General features: G+C 35.5%; 2 protein-coding genes across 2 annotated transcripts; both read right to left on the bottom strand.

Annotated features, from left to right (window-relative positions):
- Positions 1-55: 55 nt before the first annotated feature.
- On the bottom strand, positions 56-12841 carry LOC106058820 (germ cell nuclear acidic protein-like). The gene is made up of 14 exons (XM_056038307.1): positions 12697-12841; positions 10240-11577; positions 8726-8852; positions 8593-8636; positions 8237-8294; positions 6544-6687; positions 5402-5553; positions 4704-4829; positions 3755-3848; positions 3438-3522; positions 2969-3098; positions 2115-2211; positions 1059-1166; positions 56-941 (listed from the first exon to the last, which is right to left on the bottom strand). Exons 2-14 carry the CDS (start codon positions 11492-11494, stop codon positions 677-679), a joined length of 2685 nt encoding a protein of 894 aa, XP_055894282.1. The 5' UTR covers positions 11495-11577; positions 12697-12841; the 3' UTR covers positions 56-676.
- Positions 12842-15258: 2417 nt separating this feature from the next.
- On the bottom strand, positions 15259-21177 carry LOC106058822 (pantetheinase-like). The gene is made up of 3 exons (XM_013216321.2): positions 20927-21177; positions 19450-19676; positions 15259-16776 (listed from the first exon to the last, which is right to left on the bottom strand). The coding sequence occupies exons 2-3, from the start codon at positions 19660-19662 to the stop codon at positions 15304-15306; spliced, it is 1686 nt and encodes a 561-aa protein (XP_013071775.2). The 5' UTR covers positions 19663-19676; positions 20927-21177; the 3' UTR covers positions 15259-15303.
- Positions 21178-23652: the final 2475 nt, after the last annotated feature.

The raw sequence follows: 23652 nt of genomic DNA, 5'->3' as shown, positions 1-23652 counted from the left end.
AGCCTTCTTTTTTTAAGTACATACAAAAAGGGGCTATATCTGTGACTTTCTTAACAATTATTATGATCAAGCAATAAAGGATTTTATATATCTTTGAAATCCACCCAAAAGCTTCACATATAACACCCTATTTGTAGGTAGAATAACAGTTACATGAGTTTATATGGACAAATACGAAGTAGCAACAGTGTTTGCATTGTCATGAAACACTGCACTCATTCTTAATCTTCGGAATAAAGACATTGCCATTGTACAGTTTACTGTGCGTCTTATAATTTCATTCTACATATAAATATATAATAAACATAGTACATGAACAAGATCAACACAAAATAAACAATGAAATCAACAGTAAATCTTTCGCTCAAGTTTGACTTTTGAAGTGCAAAAGGAGGGTCAAGGTCACTGTAAAGGAGTGTTGTTTCCCCCCAAAAAATTGAGTAGACTGTGACCCCCCACCCCTTCCAATTTAAGTCAATTATTAATACCGGTATTCAATATTTGAACAGCAAAAATAAACTAACTCTGGATAGTAAATGGTTAAAAAAATTCAATGCCTACTGTTTAACACTAATTAAAAATCAATAATGCTGAAATCAAATAATAATAATCACATTGCTAATGTCTAATTAAAAATGCAACAAACAGTAATAAGAAATATAAATTCAGTTAGCTATCAATCGTTGAGTGAGTTTTTTTCCGCAAATTCTTTGCTCAGTACTCTCATAATGTCACCATGCCTCATTCCAGTCTCTTTCTTTTTAGCTGAATAGCATTCTTTAACGAACAAGGCAAATTTGTTGGGAGTCCTTGGGGTTCTAGGTGTAGGCGTACTGCCGCTGGAACTGTCCAAATCTTTAGTCAGGAATACTTCAAACTTACCTCTGCAATGGCCACACACCTTTGCCTCAGTATCCAAAGACTTGGAGTGTCTATATATCCTTAAAAACAAAAATAAATTATCGTTCAATTATAAAAATTACTTTTTGAAAAAAAAAAAAAATTAATTTTGTGAACTAAATCTGGACACGGCCTATAAATCAAGAAATTTAAAATACCTATATTTGCACTTGGTGCATTGGTAGGTGTACTTGGTTTTAATAGTGTAATCGTGACAGCGGACGATAACAGGCATGAATGGATATTTCCTGTTGAAGCGTTTAGCCCTGTGAGAGTAGCAGAGGTACAGATGTAAGTTGTAAAGTTAAAAACAATTGAGAATTTTAAAGTTATTTCGATACTGGTTCATCAATTACTACTAAAAAGGTCAAAGAAATTGCTGGACAATCACAGCAGTTATGTGCACCTGCATATGAAACAATAATATGCGCATAAAATTAGTGTGAATTCCGGGCAAGGAAAGTGTTAAAATATGAGGCTTGTTGTTTCCTGTCATGTCAAGTCTCAGTTTTGTGCCTCTAGGTTACAGAAACACATGTTTTTAGCTTCAGCCTCTAAGTTTACTTGAATTTTTTTTTTTTTTGCCTGGCCATCTTGTACCAAAAAGAGTGTTGTTGTTTTTTTGCCTGGCCATCTTGTACCAAAAAGAGTGTTTTTTTTTTTTTTTGCCTGGCCATCTTGTACCAAAAAGAGTGGGTTTTTTTTTTGCCTGGCCATCTTGTACCAAAAAGAGTGGTGTTTTTTTTTTGCCTGGCCATCTTATGCCAAAAAGAGTTTTTTTTTGCCTGGCCATCTTGTGCCAAAAAGAGTGGTTTTTTTTGCCTGGCCATCTTGTGCCAAAAAGAGTGGATTTTTTTTTTGCCTGGCCATCTTGTATCAAAAAGAATGTGTTTTTTTTTGCCTGGCCATCTTGTACCAAAAAGAGTGGGTTTTTTTTTTGCCTGGCCATCTTGTACCAAAAAGAGTGTTTTTTTTTGCATGTGGGAGTCAGTCATCATGTGGAAACAGTATGCCCATCACAGCTTTGACTAGATCCGTTGCTTGGTAGATCAGCAGTGATAAGCAATCCTGAATCAAGAGATCTTTGATGAAGTTTGCTGGGACATAGTTGAGCTTCTTGTTTTTGTGACAGCATTAACAATTAGTAAATGTAAAATGTGGTACTAAGTTTTATGTAAGCTTTTACTGTTATAAAATAAGAGCTAATGAATTACCATGACTTCCAGAGCACTCCATGGCCTTCATTAGCACCATTAATAAGTTTGACTGCTGCATGACATAACTCATGGGCTAGTGTATCTCTGACACGCTCTGAATACAAAATACCACAAAACTTCATGTCAACACACAGGAAATAAAAAAAAAATTCATTTCAGGCATAGTTTAAAGTGGCATGGATATCACAAGTATCATATACATAATTGATAGTTAGAAATATGTAAGGGAGCAGGTTAACATCTCATACAACCCTAAACCAATAGCTCAAATTCAAAAAAAAAATTATTTTTTTTTAAATTAGTGAATTAAAAAAGTTATTTTCAAAATTCTATAATTATCTCTGCAGTACTGACCAATATCAGTGGTTAAAAAGTTGATTGTAGTTGTAATTACTTTACCACCTAATGCAAATCTAATTATGTAACAAATTACAAAGCGTTAAAGAATGAAACACCCATACCTGGAGAGTCACAAATTTTGACAGAGAGGGTTATTTTAGTTGTATAATGAGTCGAATTGCCTCTGTAATTGCCTAATGCAATCTAATTATGTAACAAATTAAAAGCATTTAAAGAATGAAACACCCATACCTGGAGAGTCACAAATTTTGACAGAGAGGGTTATTTTAGTTGTATAATGAGTCGAATTGCCTCTGTAATTGCCTAATGCAATCTAATTATGTAAAAAATTAAAAGCATTTAAAGAATGAAACACCCATACCTGGAGAGTCACAAATTTTGACAGAGAGGGTTATTTTAGTTGTATAATGAGTCGAATTGCCTCTGTAATTGCCTAATGCAATCTAATTATGTAACAAATTAAAAGCATTTAAAGAATGAAACACCCATACCTGGAGAGTCACAAATTTTGACAGAGAGGGTTATTTTAGTTGTATAATGAGTCGAATTGCCTCTGTAGGAGAATGTACCAGCTGTTTTAGTGTATCTTGGATTCCATTCTATCTTTAAATCTTTCGGCAGCTGAACAGAATATAAGTAAAAAAAAATAAATAACCCTTTTGAGACCTTGCTCTCTATAGGGCAGATGATGTAAAAATCATGTTTCTATGGCCGATGGCAAACAAAGGTGTTTTGTGGCCATCACAACAACCATCTTTTATTTCCCCAAATTTCAGGTACCCATTAGAGTTGTGTAGATTCGGGGTATCCAAAGAATAAAAAACATTGTCCACAAAGAGAGGGAGCACATTATCACAACTACTAACAGTAGCAGAAAACATAGAAATGTACAAAAATACCTGATTTACAAATAAATCTAGCATAAGAAACAGAAACTAGGTCTTCAGATCAAGACGTTACCTTAGTTTCAAAGATGACTTGATTAAAAATATCATGAAGGTATTCAGCTAGTTCTACTTTGGTTTCCTTGAATTGTTTACAAAACCTATAATATACAAGTACACAAATGAGGTGCAGGATGGATCAGATTTAAATAATAGTTCAATATGTTAAAATATTTTTAGCTGTCAGAAAAAAAGGTACCGGTACTCTAAATTATATGTTGAAGCATAAGATTTTACTAATTAAGCAATATATAGTACCTCCACAATTTGATAATAAAAAAAATATTCCTCTATAATATATGTAGGCCTGCTAAAAACAAAACATATGTTAACCTGGATGCTGTTGGATGTCTTTGAAACTCTGGATATTCTGTCGAGAGGGAATGTAAGAAATGTGTGTTCTCATCAACTTCTAGCCTAGATTTACCTGCAAAAATTTCGAGTTTGTTTATTTCTCTTTTTTTATTTTATACATTTGTATAAAGCAAATATAGCTTTACAAAAATACCAATTAATTTTTAGAAAACTAAAACTCTAGTTGAACTTTAAATCAAACAGGGTGATTTCATAGTTCTAGCAATTTTAATAAATAAGTTTAGGCCAAGAAACATTTTTTTTTAAATTTATATCAAACAAAAAGAAACTGAATTAATATGATAAGGTTTGGTATAATATGGTTATAACTTTTAAACTTATTTTTTATGTTGAATTTTAAAATGGATTTAATTAGTGGCTGTAGGTTTTACTCATTATTTCTTAAGTGATTAGCCAAGCTTTTTTTTCTACAAAATTGGAAGACATACAACTTCTGCAAGCCTGAACCACATACCCCAATGCCAATGTAGAACTCTGGCCATCAAATTTATGTAGCGGGTATGTTGACTGAGTTAAAATTTAAGAGAAACTTGCCAAAGAGATTAATTGGTAACATTAATAAATAGGTATCACATTCAAAGAGACTAGAGACAAGGTTATAGAGTGATTAGACCCCATGATGACCTGCTAACTATTGTTAAAAAAAACAAACAGAAACTAAAACTCAATGCCATATTACAAGGTATTGCTAAGACCTTCCTTCAGGGTATGGTACCAAGAAAAAGAAGAAGAGGCAGATAGAGAAAGTGATGGGAAGACAACATAAAAGAATGGAGGTTCTATCCAAGGCAAAGGACAGAGAGGAATGGAGTAAGACAGTTGACAAATCTTTTGTGGTGCACCAAGGGTCCAACAGACTAAGGGATAGGTGAAGGTAAATTTACATAAGTATAGAATAAATGTTTACATGTTGAATCTTGGGACTGTGAATGATGATCATGTTTTGAAGAGGAATTTATTAATCTTCTTTCTTTAGGTCTTTTAACCTTTTCAGTTTTGGGTGCAGAAGTTGGAACAAGGAAACGATCTTCAGCTGAAAATAAATTTTAACATGAGCAAAACAAAGTCTATAGGACAAGACAACAGAGTGAATAAAGATTTCCATTAAATAAGACAGTGACTCAGACAAAAACTTAAATAGAACAGTTAGTACAGATACAGTCATGTGAATGTTTTTAGTTTTATTGACAATTTATTAATTATTATTATTATTATAGCTTTTATATAGCGCTACTTTCATGCTTATAGCATGCTCAGAGCGCTTTTGCTCCAATCTCATTTGTGGACCGGTGGGGGGTGGTGGGTGTGGGGGCTGCCTTTAGGCGCTCAGTAAACACAACTCTGCCCGAGTCGGGTGTCGAACCTCGAGCCCCCCTTCTAGGTAGCCAAGTCAAGCCAAGTTCAAGCGCACTTGGCCTCTCGACCACGCTTCCCACAATTAATATATATTTCAAAGAATCAAGAATTGTAAAGGTCAGAAAGAAACATACCAGTATCTATTTTCTTATATCAACATCTAAAATAAATGAATGAACAAGTGGAAATTGAAAGATATTTATAAGAGATTACTTGTACTGATTAAGGTAAAAATGATCAGGATTTTACTTGTCTTAGAGATATCGGGAACTGTATGTTTCAAAGGGTCTGTTGCAATGTTTTTCTTCAGGGGTACATTTGTAGCACATTCTCTTTCAGCCCTTTCGTTAAGATCTGAACTTGAGTTACTATCTGACAAAGAGTCAAATTCATACTTGTATCTGTAATAAATAAGTTTACAAAAGTATATAGAGAATATTTCAAAGAAAGATCATTGACCCCAAAGGGTTAAACTTAGTATGATAGCCTTGCATGAATCTTATTTTAAAAAGAAATCTTTACCATTAAATTAATGAAACAATTCTAGAATTGAATTATTGGGAAAAATGTAGCAATTAATCATTACATTAAGTCCTGTCAGGAGTTTGTAAGAAAAAAGTCAACATAATAAAATACATTTTATACTCTCTTACTGACATGAAAAAAAAACAACAACTGAATTTATCTCTACAGATGAACTAAAAATTATAAGTAATAAAAATCGATATTTATTTTACAATATAACCTGATTAAGATATAAACCAAAAAAAAGATAGAGACAACTTTTGTTGAAATCTTTCCTAAACTAACCTATTTTTTTCATTGATTAGAAAAACACCAAATTCAAATACTGGTGCTATAAATAAAATTTCTTCAACATCAGTATTGTACTAATCACCGCCCAAAATGTTTTTAGGACAAAATCTTGTTATCATTACCCAGTCATCAATCATTCATAAACAATTGCAAACTTGAGATTCCTTCAATATTAATTGAATACTGATCATTCATGCCATGGGTAAAACAAAATATAAGGGTGAGGTGAGAAGAGGGTGTACTTCACTCATACCAAATTACTGTAACTAGATGGACTTAATCTGATTTACTGATTTCATATCTGATGTGTCAAGTTGAAATATTTACTTTGATATTGTAATTTGATTTCATAACATCCTTCTGAGAAGCTGCTAAAGTGCAGCTACCACCAGGAAATTACTGATTTGTAGACACTGTGCTTGTAGGTATTGTGTCAACATCTGAATCATTAATAATATAATCTTCAAGAGATTTTTATACATTGTTTGTAGACACTGTGTTAGTTTAAATTATTTTATACAATGTGTTTGTAGACACTGTGTTTTTTGTAAGTAGAGAAAGAAAATAATACTAACCTATAATTGTTTTCTTTTCTGTCTAAACTGTGATTAACCTTGACATAAAACATTTCATCACTGTCTTCTGCTGAGTCACTAACATCCGAGTTTGCGTCGACATCTGAATCATGAACAATAAAATCCTCAAGCAATTTTCTTGGCCTGAAAATAATAAAGAGTTTGGGGATAAAATAAGTGGAAAGTTGGTCTGTGCAGAACAAATATCTTCTCCCATATCTTTAACTACCTGCTACAAACTTAATTTTCAGAAATCTGTTAAACTTCAGAAATCTGTTAAACTTCAGAAATCTGTTAAACTTCAGAAATCATAGCAACACCCAAGAAATCAAAAATAGATACATTCAATGGTTTCCATCACAAACATCTGTAGTCATAAAATGTTTTAAGAAACATGTGATTAAAAAACTTGTATCGGTAACAAAAGTGAATTACAGCCTTGTTTGCCTACAAAGCATCCAGGAGAACTGAGAATGGAATTCTATTACTGTTGGACCAGCTTTTTTCTATAAGCATCTTGATGCACAAAAATCGTATGCACAAGTGTTATTCACAGATTTCTCCACCCTACAGCCATATCTAATGATCAACAAACTGAGTAATTAAGATATCAGCCTTTACGTACTAGCATGGGTTCTAGATTTCCTAATCCAACATCCCCAGTTAAAGTTACAGTTAACAACATCAAATCATCAACTCGAGTACTATTTACAAGCCTTCAGGATAGAAAACTTAAAAGTAAAGTAGCAATTATACATAAAACACTGAACCATAATCTTCAAATAGAAAAACAAAATTTAATAAAATACTCAGAAAGACACAAAGATAAAGGCACATTCCTTGTTCCATATGCTAGGACAAATTTGTACAAATGCTCCTTCTTCCCTAATGCTATTAGAGCATGGAATGGGTTGCCTGAGCTAGCCAGGAAAACCAGTGACTTGGCAGAATTTAAGTCATTTGTTAACATGCATGACGCGTAGGACGTATCTTCTTTTTTGAAGCAACGTCTGTATTATATAAGATAAGATAAGATAAAAGTTAGGAGCTTATCCACACTTCCACTTTCAATTTTCTCTGTCCCTCAGTTGCTATGAGTATTTTATTTATCTTTGAATTCTGGTTTGACTTTTCAAACTATACTTTTCTCAATAAAAACTGTTTAGCATGGCAGTAAAATATGTCTATGTGAATAATACTAATAAAGATCAAATTATTTTCATGTTGACTTTCACTTTACTTAAATGCTTTCTGTTCATCTTAAGACTTAAAAATTAAGTCTGCTCCTTAATAAGAATTAAAATAGATGAATATATATCAAATTAACTAAAATCAACAGTTTGATAGTTAAGAAAAAATAGGTTGAAAGTGTACATTTTTTTTTACATATTTGGATGCTCCTAAAGATTTGAAGATAATTAAATCCTAGCCCAAACCTCCGCAGGACTATGAGGGATGGCAGCAGAGAAGGTTCAAACCCAGGAAAAGAGCTTACAGCTCAGCAGAAAAAAGCTGACTGGAAGAAGAACCCAGGACCATCAAGACCACAGAACGACAATCCAGATTGCATACATGACCAGGCAGCCATCCCACATCATCCTGAGGGAGGTTTGGGCTAGGATTTTTAAAATCTACCTCTGTTACACTATCTATTAGATTTCAATAGAAGAATAGAAGAATAAAAGTAAATTACTTGCTGAGGGCTGGTGTGTTAGTTTTCCTCTGCTCTGGCCTCTTGACTCTGTTCAAGACTGGGTGAAAAAAAAACTTTTCTCATTAGTAATGATGCAATGGCACAAATAGACTTAGTTCTAAATAGAATAGCTACTAGTATTTTAAATATAAATGGAGTTTGAAGCTTTTAGTACTGACACAAACAAAGAATAAACAATACATGCCACATATAATAGCAGCACTAGGTATGAACCCTACTGTTGTAATTTTATGTTACATGTCATGTCTATTCATCAACTATAAATACAACCAGATTCATACTTGTTTTAATTAACAAACACCATAAAAAAAAACAAAAAAAAAACAACAACTTACATCTTTCAAAGTCATCATCACTTGATGAACTGTCTTGTCTATAACTGTCAGAGTATTCAGAATCAAATTAGTTACATTTAATTTACTGCATACACATCAGTGTGTCATAGAGAATGGTGAATGTAAATCTTACCGGCTGAATGACACTGCCCCCATATTTCTTGAAATATTTTTTAAATCATCATTTTCTTCACTGGTTATCGATTCCCTTTCTTTTCCAGGGTTCACTACTACATCATGAGGAATGTTTGTCTCATCATCTGTATATGAATTGTATTTTTTTAGAATTATCAAGTATTTTAAAAAAGGAGTTCTTTTACATATAATATTTATTTTTTTTGTTGTTTTTTAGCATAAAAAATAATTTTCTTTCAACATTGACTTCAAAAACAGTAAATGCAATGAATGGTCTGATGCTAAATTCCACATATTCATTTCTTTATTTATTTAGTCCTAAAAATTTTTTTGTTTTCTATTATTATTTGATCAAAAAATGGACGTAAAGAATTTGGGGCAAAAGATGTGTTACTTATAATAAAAAAAAAAACAACTGACATTTCTAAGGCACATTGTATTATTTATTTATAGCATTTTTTAAAGTTTATGGCTGGAAAAAAGAATTGATTGTTTACAAGCAATTTTGTAGACAGCAGCACTGATTTAACATCAAGAATGTGTATTTTCTGTCCATGTTAGCAAAGTGTACATCTAGAGTACTATACTATTGTGAAAAGTAGACTAATTAAATGATATTTTTCAATTTTATATTTATAAATAAATATCTCAAATTATATGTGGCCTCCTTTAGCCGTGAAATGACTATGGATCATAGAAATGAGATGAATGCCTGGGCATAAACTATGATCGGAACAATGCCACCCACACTGGAGTTTCCCCCAGTTCGGAAAGAACAGCAGGCTTTGTCAGGGTGCAACAATGTGTGCTGCTAACTGCCTAAGAGTCGCAGGCTCCTGAATTTTCCACAAGGATGACTCTTGACACCTTTCCCACATTTGGTTAGAGGTTAGAATTCAGAGTTTACCTTCTCTTAGGTGGAAAACCAGCCAAGGCTAACGAGCCTTTCCTGCCTGAAGCTTAATGGTTCAGGCACCAGTTAATTGTCTTTGCCCTTTCTCATGTTAGTGAGAACCACACATAAAAACCAGGAGTGGGACTGGTTGTCAGAAGCTATTTGAGATGCATCCCATTGAAAGCATTTTATATCCACTTTATATTCATTACCACTTCTGGCAATAATAACATTACAAGGTAATTTACTTCCTAGTTCAAACCTCCTGCTGGATGACAGAGGATGGGAGTGGGCAGGGTTTGAATCCAGGACCATCGATAAGACTGAACAACAGTCCCCCCATTTTCCCCAAATATTACTAGGTCCAAAATGTAAAAAAAAAAGTTTAAAAAAAAAAAAAACAACAAATAAACTTGTAAACAATGCATGTACCATAAGGACTAATACTAGATCATTGTTAACTGGGTTTTGACATTTTTTTTTATGTGTCATGCATTTAAAGCCAAATGATTTGCACTAGCCATTGAAGCAATGTTGAAAACACTACTCTAACCCTAACTAATTATGTGATTAAATAGATGACAGTATTTTTCTAAAAGTAATATTTCTTTTTTTACCTTCATTGCAACTTTCATCAACAACCAACAAACATGTTGATTTAGAGTCTTTAACAGAAGTAGTTGAGTCATCACTATCATAGGCAAGTACTTTACTTTCTTCCTCAAAGTGACTGTCAACTGACAGATTCTCTCGTAGGATGTTAGACTGTAACTGACTGGCATCTTGTATTAAAGCAATTCTATCCTCATCTTTAATGTGGTCTGGTGTATTCTCTAAAACAGATTTGTTGACAAAACTTTTACTTTTGTTTTGTGAGGTTTGTGTAGAGACATCAGCGACCTCAACATAATCATCTTCTGTAAAGGAAATATTGATTTCACATTTCTTTGACTGTCCCAATTCTGCTTCTGAAAGTAATCGACTTAAATGATCAATTTCATTATCCTTATCACCATTTTGGTCACTGGAAAGAACATGATGTCTAAAAGCAATTTTATCCTCATCTTTAATGTGGTCTGGTGTATTTTCTAAAACTGATTTGTTGACAAAACTATTACTTTTGTTGTGAGAAGTCTGTATAGAGACATCTGCCACCTCAACGTAATCCTCTTCTGTAAAGGAACTACTGACTTCACTTTTCTTTGTCTGTCCCAATTCTGCTTCTGAAAGTAATTGACTTAGATGATCAATTTCATTATCCTTATTTTTATGTTGATGTATATTTTCTTTATCAGTCTCAGTCTCACTATGAGATTTACTGATTCTCTTTGATTCTTTGGTATATTGGGATAAAATATAAGACAGTTCATCTGTTTGTTTGCTAGATTGTAAATGTTGACTCTGACTACCAATTGAATGTGAATTATATTTATAATTTTCAGGACAGGAATCTAGATTAAAATTGTGTTTTCTTTCACTCTCATTCTGAATGCATTTTAATTCCTTTGATACGTCTGTTGAAACAGTGTAAGAGTCATGGTTCAACAAAAGATTTTCTTGTGATTTCTCAACACAGTTTAATTTTAGTCCCCTGCTGAAATTATCCAAACCAAAGAGATGTTCTTGGTTCACACTTCTGTTGACATTTTGGTGACAAAAATTTTGATTAGATTTGTTTCCTTTGTCTTGAAGAACATTTTCACTAGGAGAACATTTAAACTGAAGGCTTTGTGCTCCTTGCAATGTAATATTCTTGGACAATCGTTTGTCTTGGGATGTCTCTGTACTGGTTAAAATTTGCTCTTCGTCAGAATCATCAAAATTATAGAGATTCTTTTTCTTTTTAGTTTTTTTTACATTTTTCTGAGCCATTGGAAGTATTTCAGAAATATATTTAACTGATTTCAATTATTCTTGATCAATCTACAAAGCAGCAGATATAAAGCTATGAATAACTGAAAGTAAAAAAAACAGAAAGAAAAAAAGAATTATTAATATGTTTTGGTTTGTTTGTTTTATGTGTTTTTGGATGGTCCTTCAGATTTATAAATAGATCAAGAATCAAGAGACTCTAATTACTGGCAGTCAGTGATTACAGATTAGGCTTAGCCTTAGCAGCCTTAGCTAGATTATTCTAAGTCTAAATCTATGACAATGAATTGAATGGCATGAATGATGCACAAAGATCAAAATGAATCATGATTCATGATCATTCGATCATTATTTGATGATTTTCATGATGAATCATATCATGAATTATCTGATAGATCTATCATAATTATTCATAATCAAAAATAAATCATAATGATAATGGATGATTGAATCATTGAATCATTAAAGTAGCAATCATACATAAAACACTGAACCATAATCTTCAAATACAAAAACAAAATTTAATAAAATACTCTGAAAGACACAAAGATAAAGGCACATTCCTCGTCCCGTATGCTAAGACAAATTTGTACAAACACTCCTTCTTCCCTAGTGCTATTAGAGCATGGAATGGGTTGCCTGAGCTAGCCAGGAAAACCAGTGACTTGGCAGAATTTAAGTCATTGGTTAATATGCATGACTAAATGCATGACGCGTAGGACGTAATCATCTTCTTTTTTGAAGTAACGTCTGTATCATATAAGATAAGATAAGAAGTAAGATTGACAATTGATGATGATTGAGGCAATTGTATTATTGAAATTATTGACTCTAGAGCTAAGTATTAGTCTATTATAATTATACTTAAAACTATATATATAAAAGTCTATACTGACACCTATTGTGACCTATGGCTATAGTATTCTATACTCTATACTTATTACTATACTCATATAATACTCTATCTCTACTCAGTATTGACTTGACTCTTGGGAATTGAGGCCTCAGCCATTTCCGAGCCTTCTCAGATTTCTGTTTCATAATTATTGATTTGATATGAGTTTTTTTTTTTATTTTGACATTGTTGAAGATTTGATTTTGTCAATTTTTTGGCCCATTTTCAATCATTTTGGGCGACTGAGGCGTCTGAGGAATGAATGAAAGTTTGAAACAGATACAAAACACTAACAGGAAACACTCACTCGTGACTCAATATTGAGTAAATCTAGGTATGTATATCTAGAATCTAGATCTAGATATATATCTATATATACTGAATCTATAGTTATAGTCTTTTATTAAAAGTTTTATAGACATAGACTAGATCTGTTTACTTTCCCTTCGAGACATCTAATTTTAAACTTACCGGTACTGGTTTATTTAGATAAGGGTCGAAATCACAGACCTATATGTATGTTATATCTGCTAAATTTATTTATAGGTCTAAGTCTAGAATCTAAATCTATAGGTCAGTGATTATTATAGCCTTTTTTTTTTTAGCGGCCCCCGAAAGGGATTAGTTTTGTGTGAAATATCTGTGCGTCTGTCCCGTTAAGATCTCGTAAACTAGAAAAGATAGTGAAAATCCGACATCATAATATTTTAGTCCATTCAAAGATCTGATGCAACGGCTACTTTTTTCTATTCTAAAAGCGAAAAATCTAATTTTTTAAATCACTTGTGCAAGCAGATTTTTCATAAAAATACACCACTTTTGCAACTATTCACTATTAATAGTAACAAACACAGGAGGCTCTTTAGTAGGGGAGATAGCCATTTGCCATATTTTAACACATTTATGTAATCTGTTTTAGACTTTTTGTCCAAAAAAAAAAAAGTTTTTTTTACATTTGTATTACTACGTTATGTAAGTCCTGTCCTACTAACTACTACATTTACCAAAAAAAAAATAATGTTTACTGTTGTTTTTTTTTGGTGAAAAAAATATGTTTAGTATGCATATAAGTTGGACATAATTTCAAACAACAATTAATAAGTAGTTTTGCATTGTATTACGTGAATCTCAGGGTACACTGGCAATAGTGATTATTTCTTAAGGAAACGTTTTTTTCTTTCTTTTTTTTTTTTTGAGGATTTGAATAAAAGATTGACCCTCTACAAAACAATTAGATCAATTATTTATTTATTATAAGACATTAGTTAGGCCAGATTCACATTTAACTTCACATTCACTTTCACCTATCCTTTGGGCTGCTGGACCGCTGGGGCACCACACAATATCTGACAACCTCCTTTCTCCTTTCTTTTCTGTCAGTTGTCTTTGATAGAATTTAATTCTGATGTTCTGTCTAAAAATATTGATACCTGCCTTTTTACTTTCATGGGCGGACCACTTCGGGGGCTGATTTTGAGTTTGTGTTTCCACACAAACTGTCTGTGTAACTTTTTTTTTTTATACCTTTACCTTTTACCTATCCCTTATTCCGATGGACCATGGTTCCTCTCTGTCTTTTGCCTTAGTTAGGACCTCTTTAATGGGAGACCCGTCCATTCTTTTATGTTGTCCTCCCTTCGCTTTCTTCTTTTTCCTGGTACTGTTCCCTGAAGGAAGGTCTTTGCGATCCCCGAAGATCTTGTAATATGACTATAGATTTTTAGCTTGCGTTTATTTTACGATAGTTAGCAGGTCATCATGGGGTCCAATCGCTGCAGTAACACTGTCTCTAATCTCTAGGTTATGGTTACAAAATCGTGTAGGCCTAATAAATTAAAGGAGCTAGGTAACAGTAGGCCTAACAAACAAGGAATCCTTCTCATACACCCTCGTCCCCTTTTTTTTAAATGGAGGACAAAAGTAATCGTAGCCTATATTTACTGTAAACGTACCAATTCTTTTTATACTGTAATATGACATAACAGTTGGCCTACTGTATGACTGTTAAAACGATTTTGATTGGTTGCTTCCGGCTACTTTTTTTAAATGTCAAAGTGAACTGTTAAGTATTGATAGCCGCTTAGAATGTACAAATCATGCCCCACTTACCACCCCAGAAGGCCGCTACTGATAGATGTCACTGAATCTAGATGATAAACTGAATCTAGATGATACTGAATCTAGATGTTAGGCCTACTAAATCTAATAAAAATCATTTTGAGAATCACTGGAAGGATACATATTTTGTTTTTGTTTTTTACACAGTCTTTTCCACGAAAGACGCTATTAGTTTTGTGTGGAATGTCTGTCCATCCGTCCGCCCGTCCCGTTTAGATCTCGTAAACTAGAAAAGATAGTGAAAATCCGACATCATAATATTTTAGTCCATTCAAAGTTCTGATGCAACGACTACTTTTTTCTTTCCTGAAGGCGAAAAATCTAATCTTTAAAATCACTTATGCAAGCAGTTTTTTTCATAAAAATACACCACTTTTACAACTATTCACTATTATCAGTAAAGAACACTGGAGGCTCTTTAGTAGGGGAGAACAGTGCTTACCATATTTTCAACACATTTATGCAAATGATTTTAGATTTCTTGTCAAAATTTTTTTTTATAAATGTATTGCAAAGTTAAGTAAATTTTGTCATACTAACAGCTACATTTACACACACACAATTTGTTTTTTACTTATTTTTTAAAGAGAAAAAATCTAATTAGTATGCCTGGGTGGACCACTTCAGGACCCGATTTTGAGTTTGCGTTTCCACACAAACTTTCTTTGTGACCTTGTTTTAGATTAAATCTGTTAGTTTTTTTCAAACTTAAGAAATGATGATTTAAAAAAAAAGGAAAGAAAGAAAGAAAAATATATCAAAGGAGATTTTATTGGATCAATAAGTCATCATCTATTTAAAATATAGCCATGTTCACAAGCAACAAAAGACAGACAAATCCAAGAAGGAAAATAAAAATATTCTGTCCCGAGACGAGGCCTAAGTATATTTCACTTTTATCTTTGTCTGTTGCGTCTTCTTGCGATTTGTACAGGTTATTCCCCTTGTCTTGTCCATCTGTGTCTCGCAAATAGTCTCTTCCGAACAGTGCTGCTGACAAAACGGGCTTATAAAACTCTTGAACAGTTTTTAACGATTTGCCGGTAAATGTCCACGAATCTGGTTCTGCCAAACTGAGTTCCCCGATACCGTTAGACAAAATTATTTGTGGATACACGAAAGGGGTCTGCATCTCTCCTGATATAGATAACCGAACGAAGGGAGTGATTGCATCAAAGGTCACTGACCCGCACGTGGATCTATTGCGGGCGTCGGCACATTTGACCAAGGCGCAGATTTGAAAGTAGTACTGGCCTTCATACGTGTGTAGCCCGTCAAATGCACCAAAGGCATACAGCTCACGCCCAAAGAGCTCTTCTGGGATAGAGTACCGTAACTCACAATGAACGTGTTTCTGGTTGACTTTGATATGTCCAGACGGCTTGTCTAAAGCTGCAAACGTAAACATGTCATAGAACAAAAGAGATTCAAACGTCTTTTTCGAATTCTTGGTGGTGTCTTTTGTCACGCGCTTCATGTCTGCTTCCTTCATTCTAGCTTGTTTCCAATTTAGTTGAACGATTGAGGACACAATTTTGTTGGGTTGGGTGACGTCTAACACGTTTACGTCTGCCACCAATAGTTTAGGTTTAGATGCATTTGTGGAGCCGTAAAAAGAAATGATGGTCCCATCTGGTCCGTATATGCCACTGCCATGAAACCGGTAATCAGGAATGTGGATGTTGGCGCCCAGCATATTTACGCCCAAGCCGCGAGCAAACGAAGAGTGGTAGCCTAGCGCCGACAACAAAGGGAGAGCATCCATCCAAGCAGACGTGAAAATAATATTGGATATATTCAGACTCAAGATCAGAGGTAATCCAGGATCGTGGAAGAGGACATCAAAGCATATCATCAGCCCGAAGCGACCGAATGGGGTGTCGAAGTAAGACAGCTCCAGCTCCGGAGCGTTGAATTGGAGCTCGTAGAACAGGTTATACTTATGATATCTGGCCAGGAGCGTGCCGTCAGGGCCGTACACAACATTGGTGTTGTATTGATACCTCCCATCCGGAGGACATGTGCGGTCAGTTGCGGCGTCACACGGCTGCTTGTCACCCATATTGGCTACCAGGTATAATGAGTTTGTCTTTGCCAAGCAGCTTAGCGACCTCTGAACCTCAGTGTCGTTGTAGCGACCCGGCTCATCGCAAGGCGACCAGAGTTCAGTTCTGGGGTCAGGGATGTATTCAAGATAAGGATAAATCGATTGACGAGTGAATTTAAATCCGTAGAGTCCATCCTCTGGAAATACAATGATTTCAGCACCCTAGGACAAAGCATTGAAAAAAAATAATAATTTGTGAAAGTCATGTATATCAATATAAAGATACATTTAAAAATTAAATTATATCCAAGAAAAATACGTAATAAGTTAGGCCCTATCATTGCTAACTGAATCAACCATAAACCACTGTTGTTTCAATTTAGCCCTATGTACGTATTGAAGCCTTTATGATTCGGCGCCCTCGCCACCTTTGTTTATTTCTAGTCAGATAATTGTAGGCAGTAGCGGCCTTAGGGGGTGGCAAGTGGGGCAACCGCCCCAGGCTCCGCTTCTGGGGGGGGGGGGCGCGATTGGGGATTCCCTGTCACCGTCTGCTTCGAAAACCAGAGCATTTCGTATAAACTAGAATTTGTTAAACTTGGTAAAAGTTTTATTGCAACTAAGACTAAGACTAAGACTGCTTTATTGATCCTTACGGAAATTTGTTGTGATTACAAGGACTCGTTTCTCATATAAAGACAACACAACAGAAACATACACATAAATACAACAGACATCATGAAGAGTTCATTCAGCGACTACACACAGTGTTCTCGTTCTTCTTTGTAATTAAAAGTTACTTTCCGACTCCAGCGGGTTTGGATGAAATTATTTGTTTCTACTTTGTTGAATTCCCTTCACGCAATGGTTTCTGAATCATTAGTTAGCCTACGTTCACTTAGCCTACCTTAAAGGCAAAATTTTTTCATGCAGAACAATTACAATACAGTAGGTAATGTAGCCAAACGGCCAAAAGTACAGTACCTAAGTAGGGTACTATGCTTGTAACAAAAATAAGCGTTAGGGCGGACGAGACTTTAAGCGTGATGTGGTACGGTATATATACTCTACTTTTACGGCTCAGGGCCCAGCATATGACACTCGCCCGGGGCCACGCTCACTGCTAAGGCCGCCTCAGGTTGTAGGCTAGTTGTGAAAATTACTGTGAAAATTCCCAATCTTCTTTAGATAGTTTTTTTTAACTATATCATACACCAGTGGTTCTCATACTGCGGGGTCCGCAGATAGATGAACATTATTTACAATTAAAATAATGACTTCGCTAAAGGCCAGTTACAGATTGTTAATTAACCTGTGTATCAACGATTTGCCTCTTTGGCCTCATCAGAAGGGAAGGAGTCTCTTGAGATGTACAATTCCACATTATCTATTTCTATGGCAAACGGTTAATAAGGGTGTCATTAGACTAGCACAATGATAAACCAACCGCCAGTCATCTTCACCCTCCTAATATTCTGTTGGACCATTGGGGCACCACACATGATTTGTCAACTTTCTCTATTCCTCTGTCTTTCGCGTTGACTAGAATCTCCTTCAATAATATTGCCTTCCAGTAGATTTCTCTATCAGGGTCATGGGGACCTGGTGATATGGTGAAGCGTGGTCGAGAGGCCAAGTGCGCTTGAACTTGGCTTGGCTTGGCTACCTAAGGCCCAAAGGCAGCACGAAAAACCAACTCCTAGATACCCCCTCCCCCCACTGGTCCACAAATGAGATTGGACCAAAAGCGCTCTGAGCATGCTATAAGCATGAAAGTAGCGCTATATAAAAGCTATAATTATTATTATGGTCAGATAGTTTAACTCTTTCTCTCCTAACTGACGATACCAACGTTGATTCCACCAGAATGTGGTAAATAATTACGGAGAGAAAGAGTTAAGTTTTGCGTTTTCTGACTATGCCTTTACTATCCCTCAATAAATTTAAAGTAGAACTTCCAGACATTGCACCTTAAATTTAAATCTTGAATAATAGGCCTAAAACTCTAAAACTCTCGACTCGTCCACCATATCGTATTCATATAAAAAAGTAAAATGAAAAGTTTCCCTTTCAGACCTTGCAATCCATAGGGCAGATGATTTAAAGGTCATTTGTTTCTTTAGTCAACGGTTAACGAGCAGGGTGTCATGTGACCAGCACAACGACCAACCCCCTTTACTCTCCCAATCATAAGTCAGGTACTCATTAGAGTTGGGTAGACTCATAGGCGCCCTTAAAAATCCCGAAATTAAAAATCCTATTTTTCAACGAGATTCAAACCCACCACCCCAGGTTTGCAAACCAAGCGCTTAACCACTCAGCCACCGAACCCCTCATTGATATATAATGACGCCATTTTCATTTTTTTTCTCTCGACACGTTGAGATTCGACTTTTCATATTTCTAAGCCACAGGCCTACTAACAGACCCTCAGCTCAACATAGCTTTAGGAATGGACAATGGACCTCATTCACCAATCGTAAACAAACAACATTTAGCCACGTGGTGCTCTATCTCTTCTATATAATTTACGATCTCATGTTTAATTCGTTAAATGTTTTACATGTTTCGGATGTTCCTTCAGAGTTGAAGATAATTACTTCCTAGTCCAAACCTCCCGCAGGACGACGGGGGATGGGAGCGGACAGGGTTTGAACCCGGAACCTTCGATGAATCTGAACGACAGTCCAGCGTGCAAACCGCACGACCAGGCAGCCAAATCCAAATAGGATTTTTAATTTCGGGATTCATGATGGTTGTCACGTGACAGTTTTTTTTTTGTATCGTTGTTATATCAATAAGATCACGTGACTAAATGTTGTTTGTTTACGATTGGTGAATGAGGTCCATTAGATAAAGATCTCACACAAAAACAAAAGCTCGTGAAGGTCTTACTTGGGATTTGGCCTTGGTGACCTGCTCACGATAGACGTCCAGATTTTTATTCATGTTGTCCAACGCTTCGGCTCGCGAGATGACTTTGAGGCTGTCCTTTGGTAAGAGAACTGCATGGCCGTAAACAGCACCTTTGAACTTTGACCTATTCGCAAGGACAGATGATAGTGTGCCTAATAGCAGTAGTAGAAGGAGTCGCACTGCTTTACCCATGATTCAACTTTGAACTGAAATAAATAAACCTCAGTTGTACGATGCCAAAAATAGTCTCAACATTTCGAGTTTAAAAAAAAAACCCACAAAGAGACACAGGCGCAGGTATATATTTAGAAGTCAATAAAGACGACTCTCAATATGTATGGCGAGCTTGCTGGTCGAGTGCTATAAAGCGCTTTGGAATCAAAGGCATCAAGTTCAGGGCTTTTGTAGTTCGGAATTTTATGGCGTCCACCCAGCCCTGATTTTAGCATGAGAAATCCAAAGCTTCCAGTCGTTGTGCTGGCACCAAAACCTCCCTTGCAACCATTTGTTCAAAAACATTTTAGCTTTCACAATCTGGACGCTTTCAGTTTTTTTTCTCTTGTTTTTTGGCTTTTTCTTCATAATTGAAGATTATTACATCTCAGCTCAAACGTACCGAATGACGACGGGGGATGGCAGCGAGCAGGGTTTGAATCCGGGACCACCGATACGACAGTGCTGCGGATACCACACGACCAGGCTATAAGCTAGGGACAAACGTGTACAAGAGCTCCTTCTTGGTCAGTGCTATTAGAGCATGGAATGGGTTGCCTGAATCAGCCAGGAAAACCAACGACTTGTCAGATTTTTTTTGCCACAGATTAACATGCAAGACTAGATTGACACAGAAATACACGTAAGACATAATTATCTTCTCTTGTGAAGTAATGTAATAATAAGATAAGAGCAATCAGTCATCTTTTAAGGGTTGAATAGACTTTAAAAGCGCTAACTTGCCATTCGCTGACATAGAAGAGAGCACCTGGTTGCATGCGGCCTCAGAACGAGACAGCTGGAGGTCACTCACAAAGGCCGCGGGATACACATTTGAGACCAAAAGAAAATCCACTGCCGAGGACAGACGCAGACGACGAAAAGAAAATCTTAATCGAACACAGGTGGACAATGGTTATGCTTGGCATGGATGTGGCAGATATGTAGGTCACAGCTGGGGCTGAGTATCCACGGGAAATAGGCTACTGCATTCTTCATTAATTTTCGGACTCGAAGACAAGCCTGATTATTATTATTAGACTTTAAAGATAAACTAGATAGACTGGATCTGTATACTTTGTTTAAAAGAACAAAAGCGGTGCGGTTATCTATTTCGCATTCATAACCTATAATCTATAAGCTTTCTGTTGTCATTGATATTAAGCTATAAAGAAACAAAGCCCTAAATTTAAAAGAGCAATTCAGAAAAATAATATCAACAAAGAAATACTTCAAATGTTACCTTAATAAGTCAGATAACAGCATTCAAGACATTACTAAAAAATAGTGTTAAAATATCCATCACACAATAAACTGCGAGCTTTACATTCAAGTCGTCAACAGCTGATATTTTTTCACGCAAACATCCGACCTTGTTGAACTTTAATACCTAACCTATTTATCAGTGTGTACATGGATTCGAAGATAATTTACGCAGAACTAGAGCTAGATATTCAGATTATTTTACGTTTAAGTATTTTGTCTTGTATTGCCTTGTGTTAAAGATAATGTAGCCTTTTGAATGTTGACACCGGTAGATATTGGCCTACCTAAGCTTTTTTTTTCTTGAAGTGGCTAGTTAAAAAGGGTCGATGACATTATAATTCAACAAGATATCTTTAAACATTTTAAAGATAGTAATAGGCCTAAAATAGGCCTATAGATAAGTTAAGTAAACAAGACTATCCTAATGTGATTTGAGCTTAACGGGGGTGACAATATAGAGCTTATTCCTCCTTTCAGTCCTTGCGATCTGTAGGCAAAGGATGTAAAGGTAATGTTAATGCAGCCCACTGTTAACAAGGGTGTCATGTGGCCTGCACAATGACCAATCGCATTTACTTGTCCCCAATTAATGTGAGATAAACATTAGAGATGGTTGGACTCAGAGGCGCCCTATAGATCCCAAAATTAAAAATCCCAGTCTTCGCCAGGATTTGAACCCGGGACGATTGGTTTGGAAGCAACCGTGCCTCCGATATAGAACTACATCTTCGGTATAGTTTATAACTACATATTCTAAGATTCAGAAGGCGACATGTAGCAGATATGCCTCATAGTACAACTAATAATAGGTGACTATTGTTAGGTTAATTATAACGTCTCTCTATACTGGCATTGCCAGGGGGATGAGTAGGCTCTTAACTTAGGATCAACTTATGGATTAATCCAAATATATTCACACCAACATGAACTTTATAAGAAATATGGGCCTTATGTTGCTTGTTAATCGCTTAGTGTGTAGGTCCTTATACTATAAGGGAAGAAGTCTATAAAAAGCAATCTAAGCCTATTTGGATGTAGGCTATTTCATTATTTCGAAAAATACGTTAGATAAGTAGCCCTAATGCAATGCAGAGTCAGTAAATTAAGACTCTCTGAGTACTCCTTTTAGTCTTAGTGGTATCCGTGCGGCCTTTTCACTGGCCCTACCGGCCAAGGGGATTCCGACCCAATGGGCATTTGCCCGAATGCCCAGAGTCCGCCCCTGATTGAAGATCTATAGAGACCTATTTATAAAGACATTTATATAAGTAGGCCTACATTGAAGAAGTATTCATTTATTTAGACAGCAATTATATTCTTTTATTTACTGATTTAATAAATAGTAAAACTTACTTTCACTTTCACAACAAAGCACAAGCTCCATCACTCTTGTTTCACCACAACATATCAACTCCATCGCTCTTGTTTCACCACAACACATCAACTCCATCACTCTTGTTTCACCAAACCACATCAACTCAATCGCTCTTGTTTCAACACAACACATCAACTCCATCACTCTTGTTTCCCCACAACAAATCAACTCCATCACTCTTGTTTCACCAAAACACATCAACTCAATCGCTCTTGTTTCAACACAACACATCAACTCCATCACTCTTGTTTCACCACAACACATCAACTCCATCACTCTTCTTTCACCACAACATATCAACTCCATCGCTCTTGTTTCACCACAACATATCAACTCCATCGCTCTTGTTTCACCACAACACATCAACTCCATCACTCTTGTTTCACCACAACACATCAACTCCATCACTCTTGTTTCACCAAAACACATCAACTCCATCGCTCTTCTTTCACCACAACACATCAACTCCATCACTCTTGTTTCACCACAACACATCAACTCCATCACTCTTGTTTCACCACAACACATCAACTCCATCACTCTTGTTTCACCACAACACATCAACTCCATCACTCTTGTTTCACCACAACACATCAACTCCATCACTCTTGTTTCACCACAACACATCAACTCCATCACTCTTGTTTCACCACAACACATCAACTCCATCGCTCTTGTTTCAGAACAACACATCAACTCCATCACTCTTGTTTCACCACAACACATCAACTTCATCATTTTTCATTCATCACAACACATCAACTTCGTCCATCTTTTTTTCACAAATACTCTTACACATTAACTTCAATTCATATCTCTGCTATTAGCACGGCTTCCCCTCGGGAGTCAAATAATAAAAGTAGATTTGAAATAAACTTTTGTACAGTGCTCAATGCTAACTCAATGACCTTCATATCTCACCATCCTCCCCCACGTCCTCTCGTAACCTGTCTTTGTTGCTATGATAGATTTTTGCAATATCTAGTTGCTCAAGAGTCTCATAGTGGCTCCGACAGAAAGTTAGGTAATCGGTAATTTTATACTAGTTATCCGAAACTGTAACTGGCGAGCCAAGTTCCTGGGACACCGAAGAGTGTTTTCATTCTCTCTCTTTCAGTTTGTAAATGTCACTTTCTGACCATATTTGCCTTTTTTGTTTTACCAGTTCTCTGCTAATGATTTTATTGTGAAAGGTGTTTTTTTTTAAATTCACAGATGTTTTAGTTATTTTTTAGGGAAAAAAAATAAATTAAGGTGGGGCTTGATCGAGGTAGACTGTTAGAGGATTCTATGCATGCATGTTAAAAACGGAGGATCCCTTTTGAACA

The sequence above is a fragment of the Biomphalaria glabrata genome, chromosome 8, assembly GCF_947242115.1.
Source record: "Biomphalaria glabrata chromosome 8, xgBioGlab47.1, whole genome shotgun sequence".
NCBI classification, from domain to species: domain Eukaryota; kingdom Metazoa; phylum Mollusca; class Gastropoda; family Planorbidae; genus Biomphalaria; species Biomphalaria glabrata.
This window is presented reverse-complemented; position numbering and strand designations above follow the sequence as displayed.

Coding starts and splice junctions, on each gene's coding strand:
- LOC106058820 (XM_056038307.1), bottom strand. CDS start 11,494: ATGGCTCAGAAAAATGTAAAAAAAACTAAAAAGAAAAAGAATCTCTAT. Junction 8,853..10,239: donor TGATGAAAGTTGCAATGAAG/GTAAAAAAAGAA, acceptor ATTCATATACAG/ATGATGAGACAAACATTCCT. Junction 8,637..8,725: donor GGGGCAGTGTCATTCAGCCG/GTAAGATTTACA, acceptor ATACTCTGACAG/TTATAGACAAGACAGTTCAT.
- LOC106058822 (XM_013216321.2), bottom strand. CDS start 19,662: ATGGGTAAAGCAGTGCGACTCCTTCTACTACTGCTATTAGGCACACTA. Junction 16,777..19,449: donor TCACCAAGGCCAAATCCCAA/GTAAGACCTTCA, acceptor GCTTTGTCCTAG/GGTGCTGAAATCATTGTATT.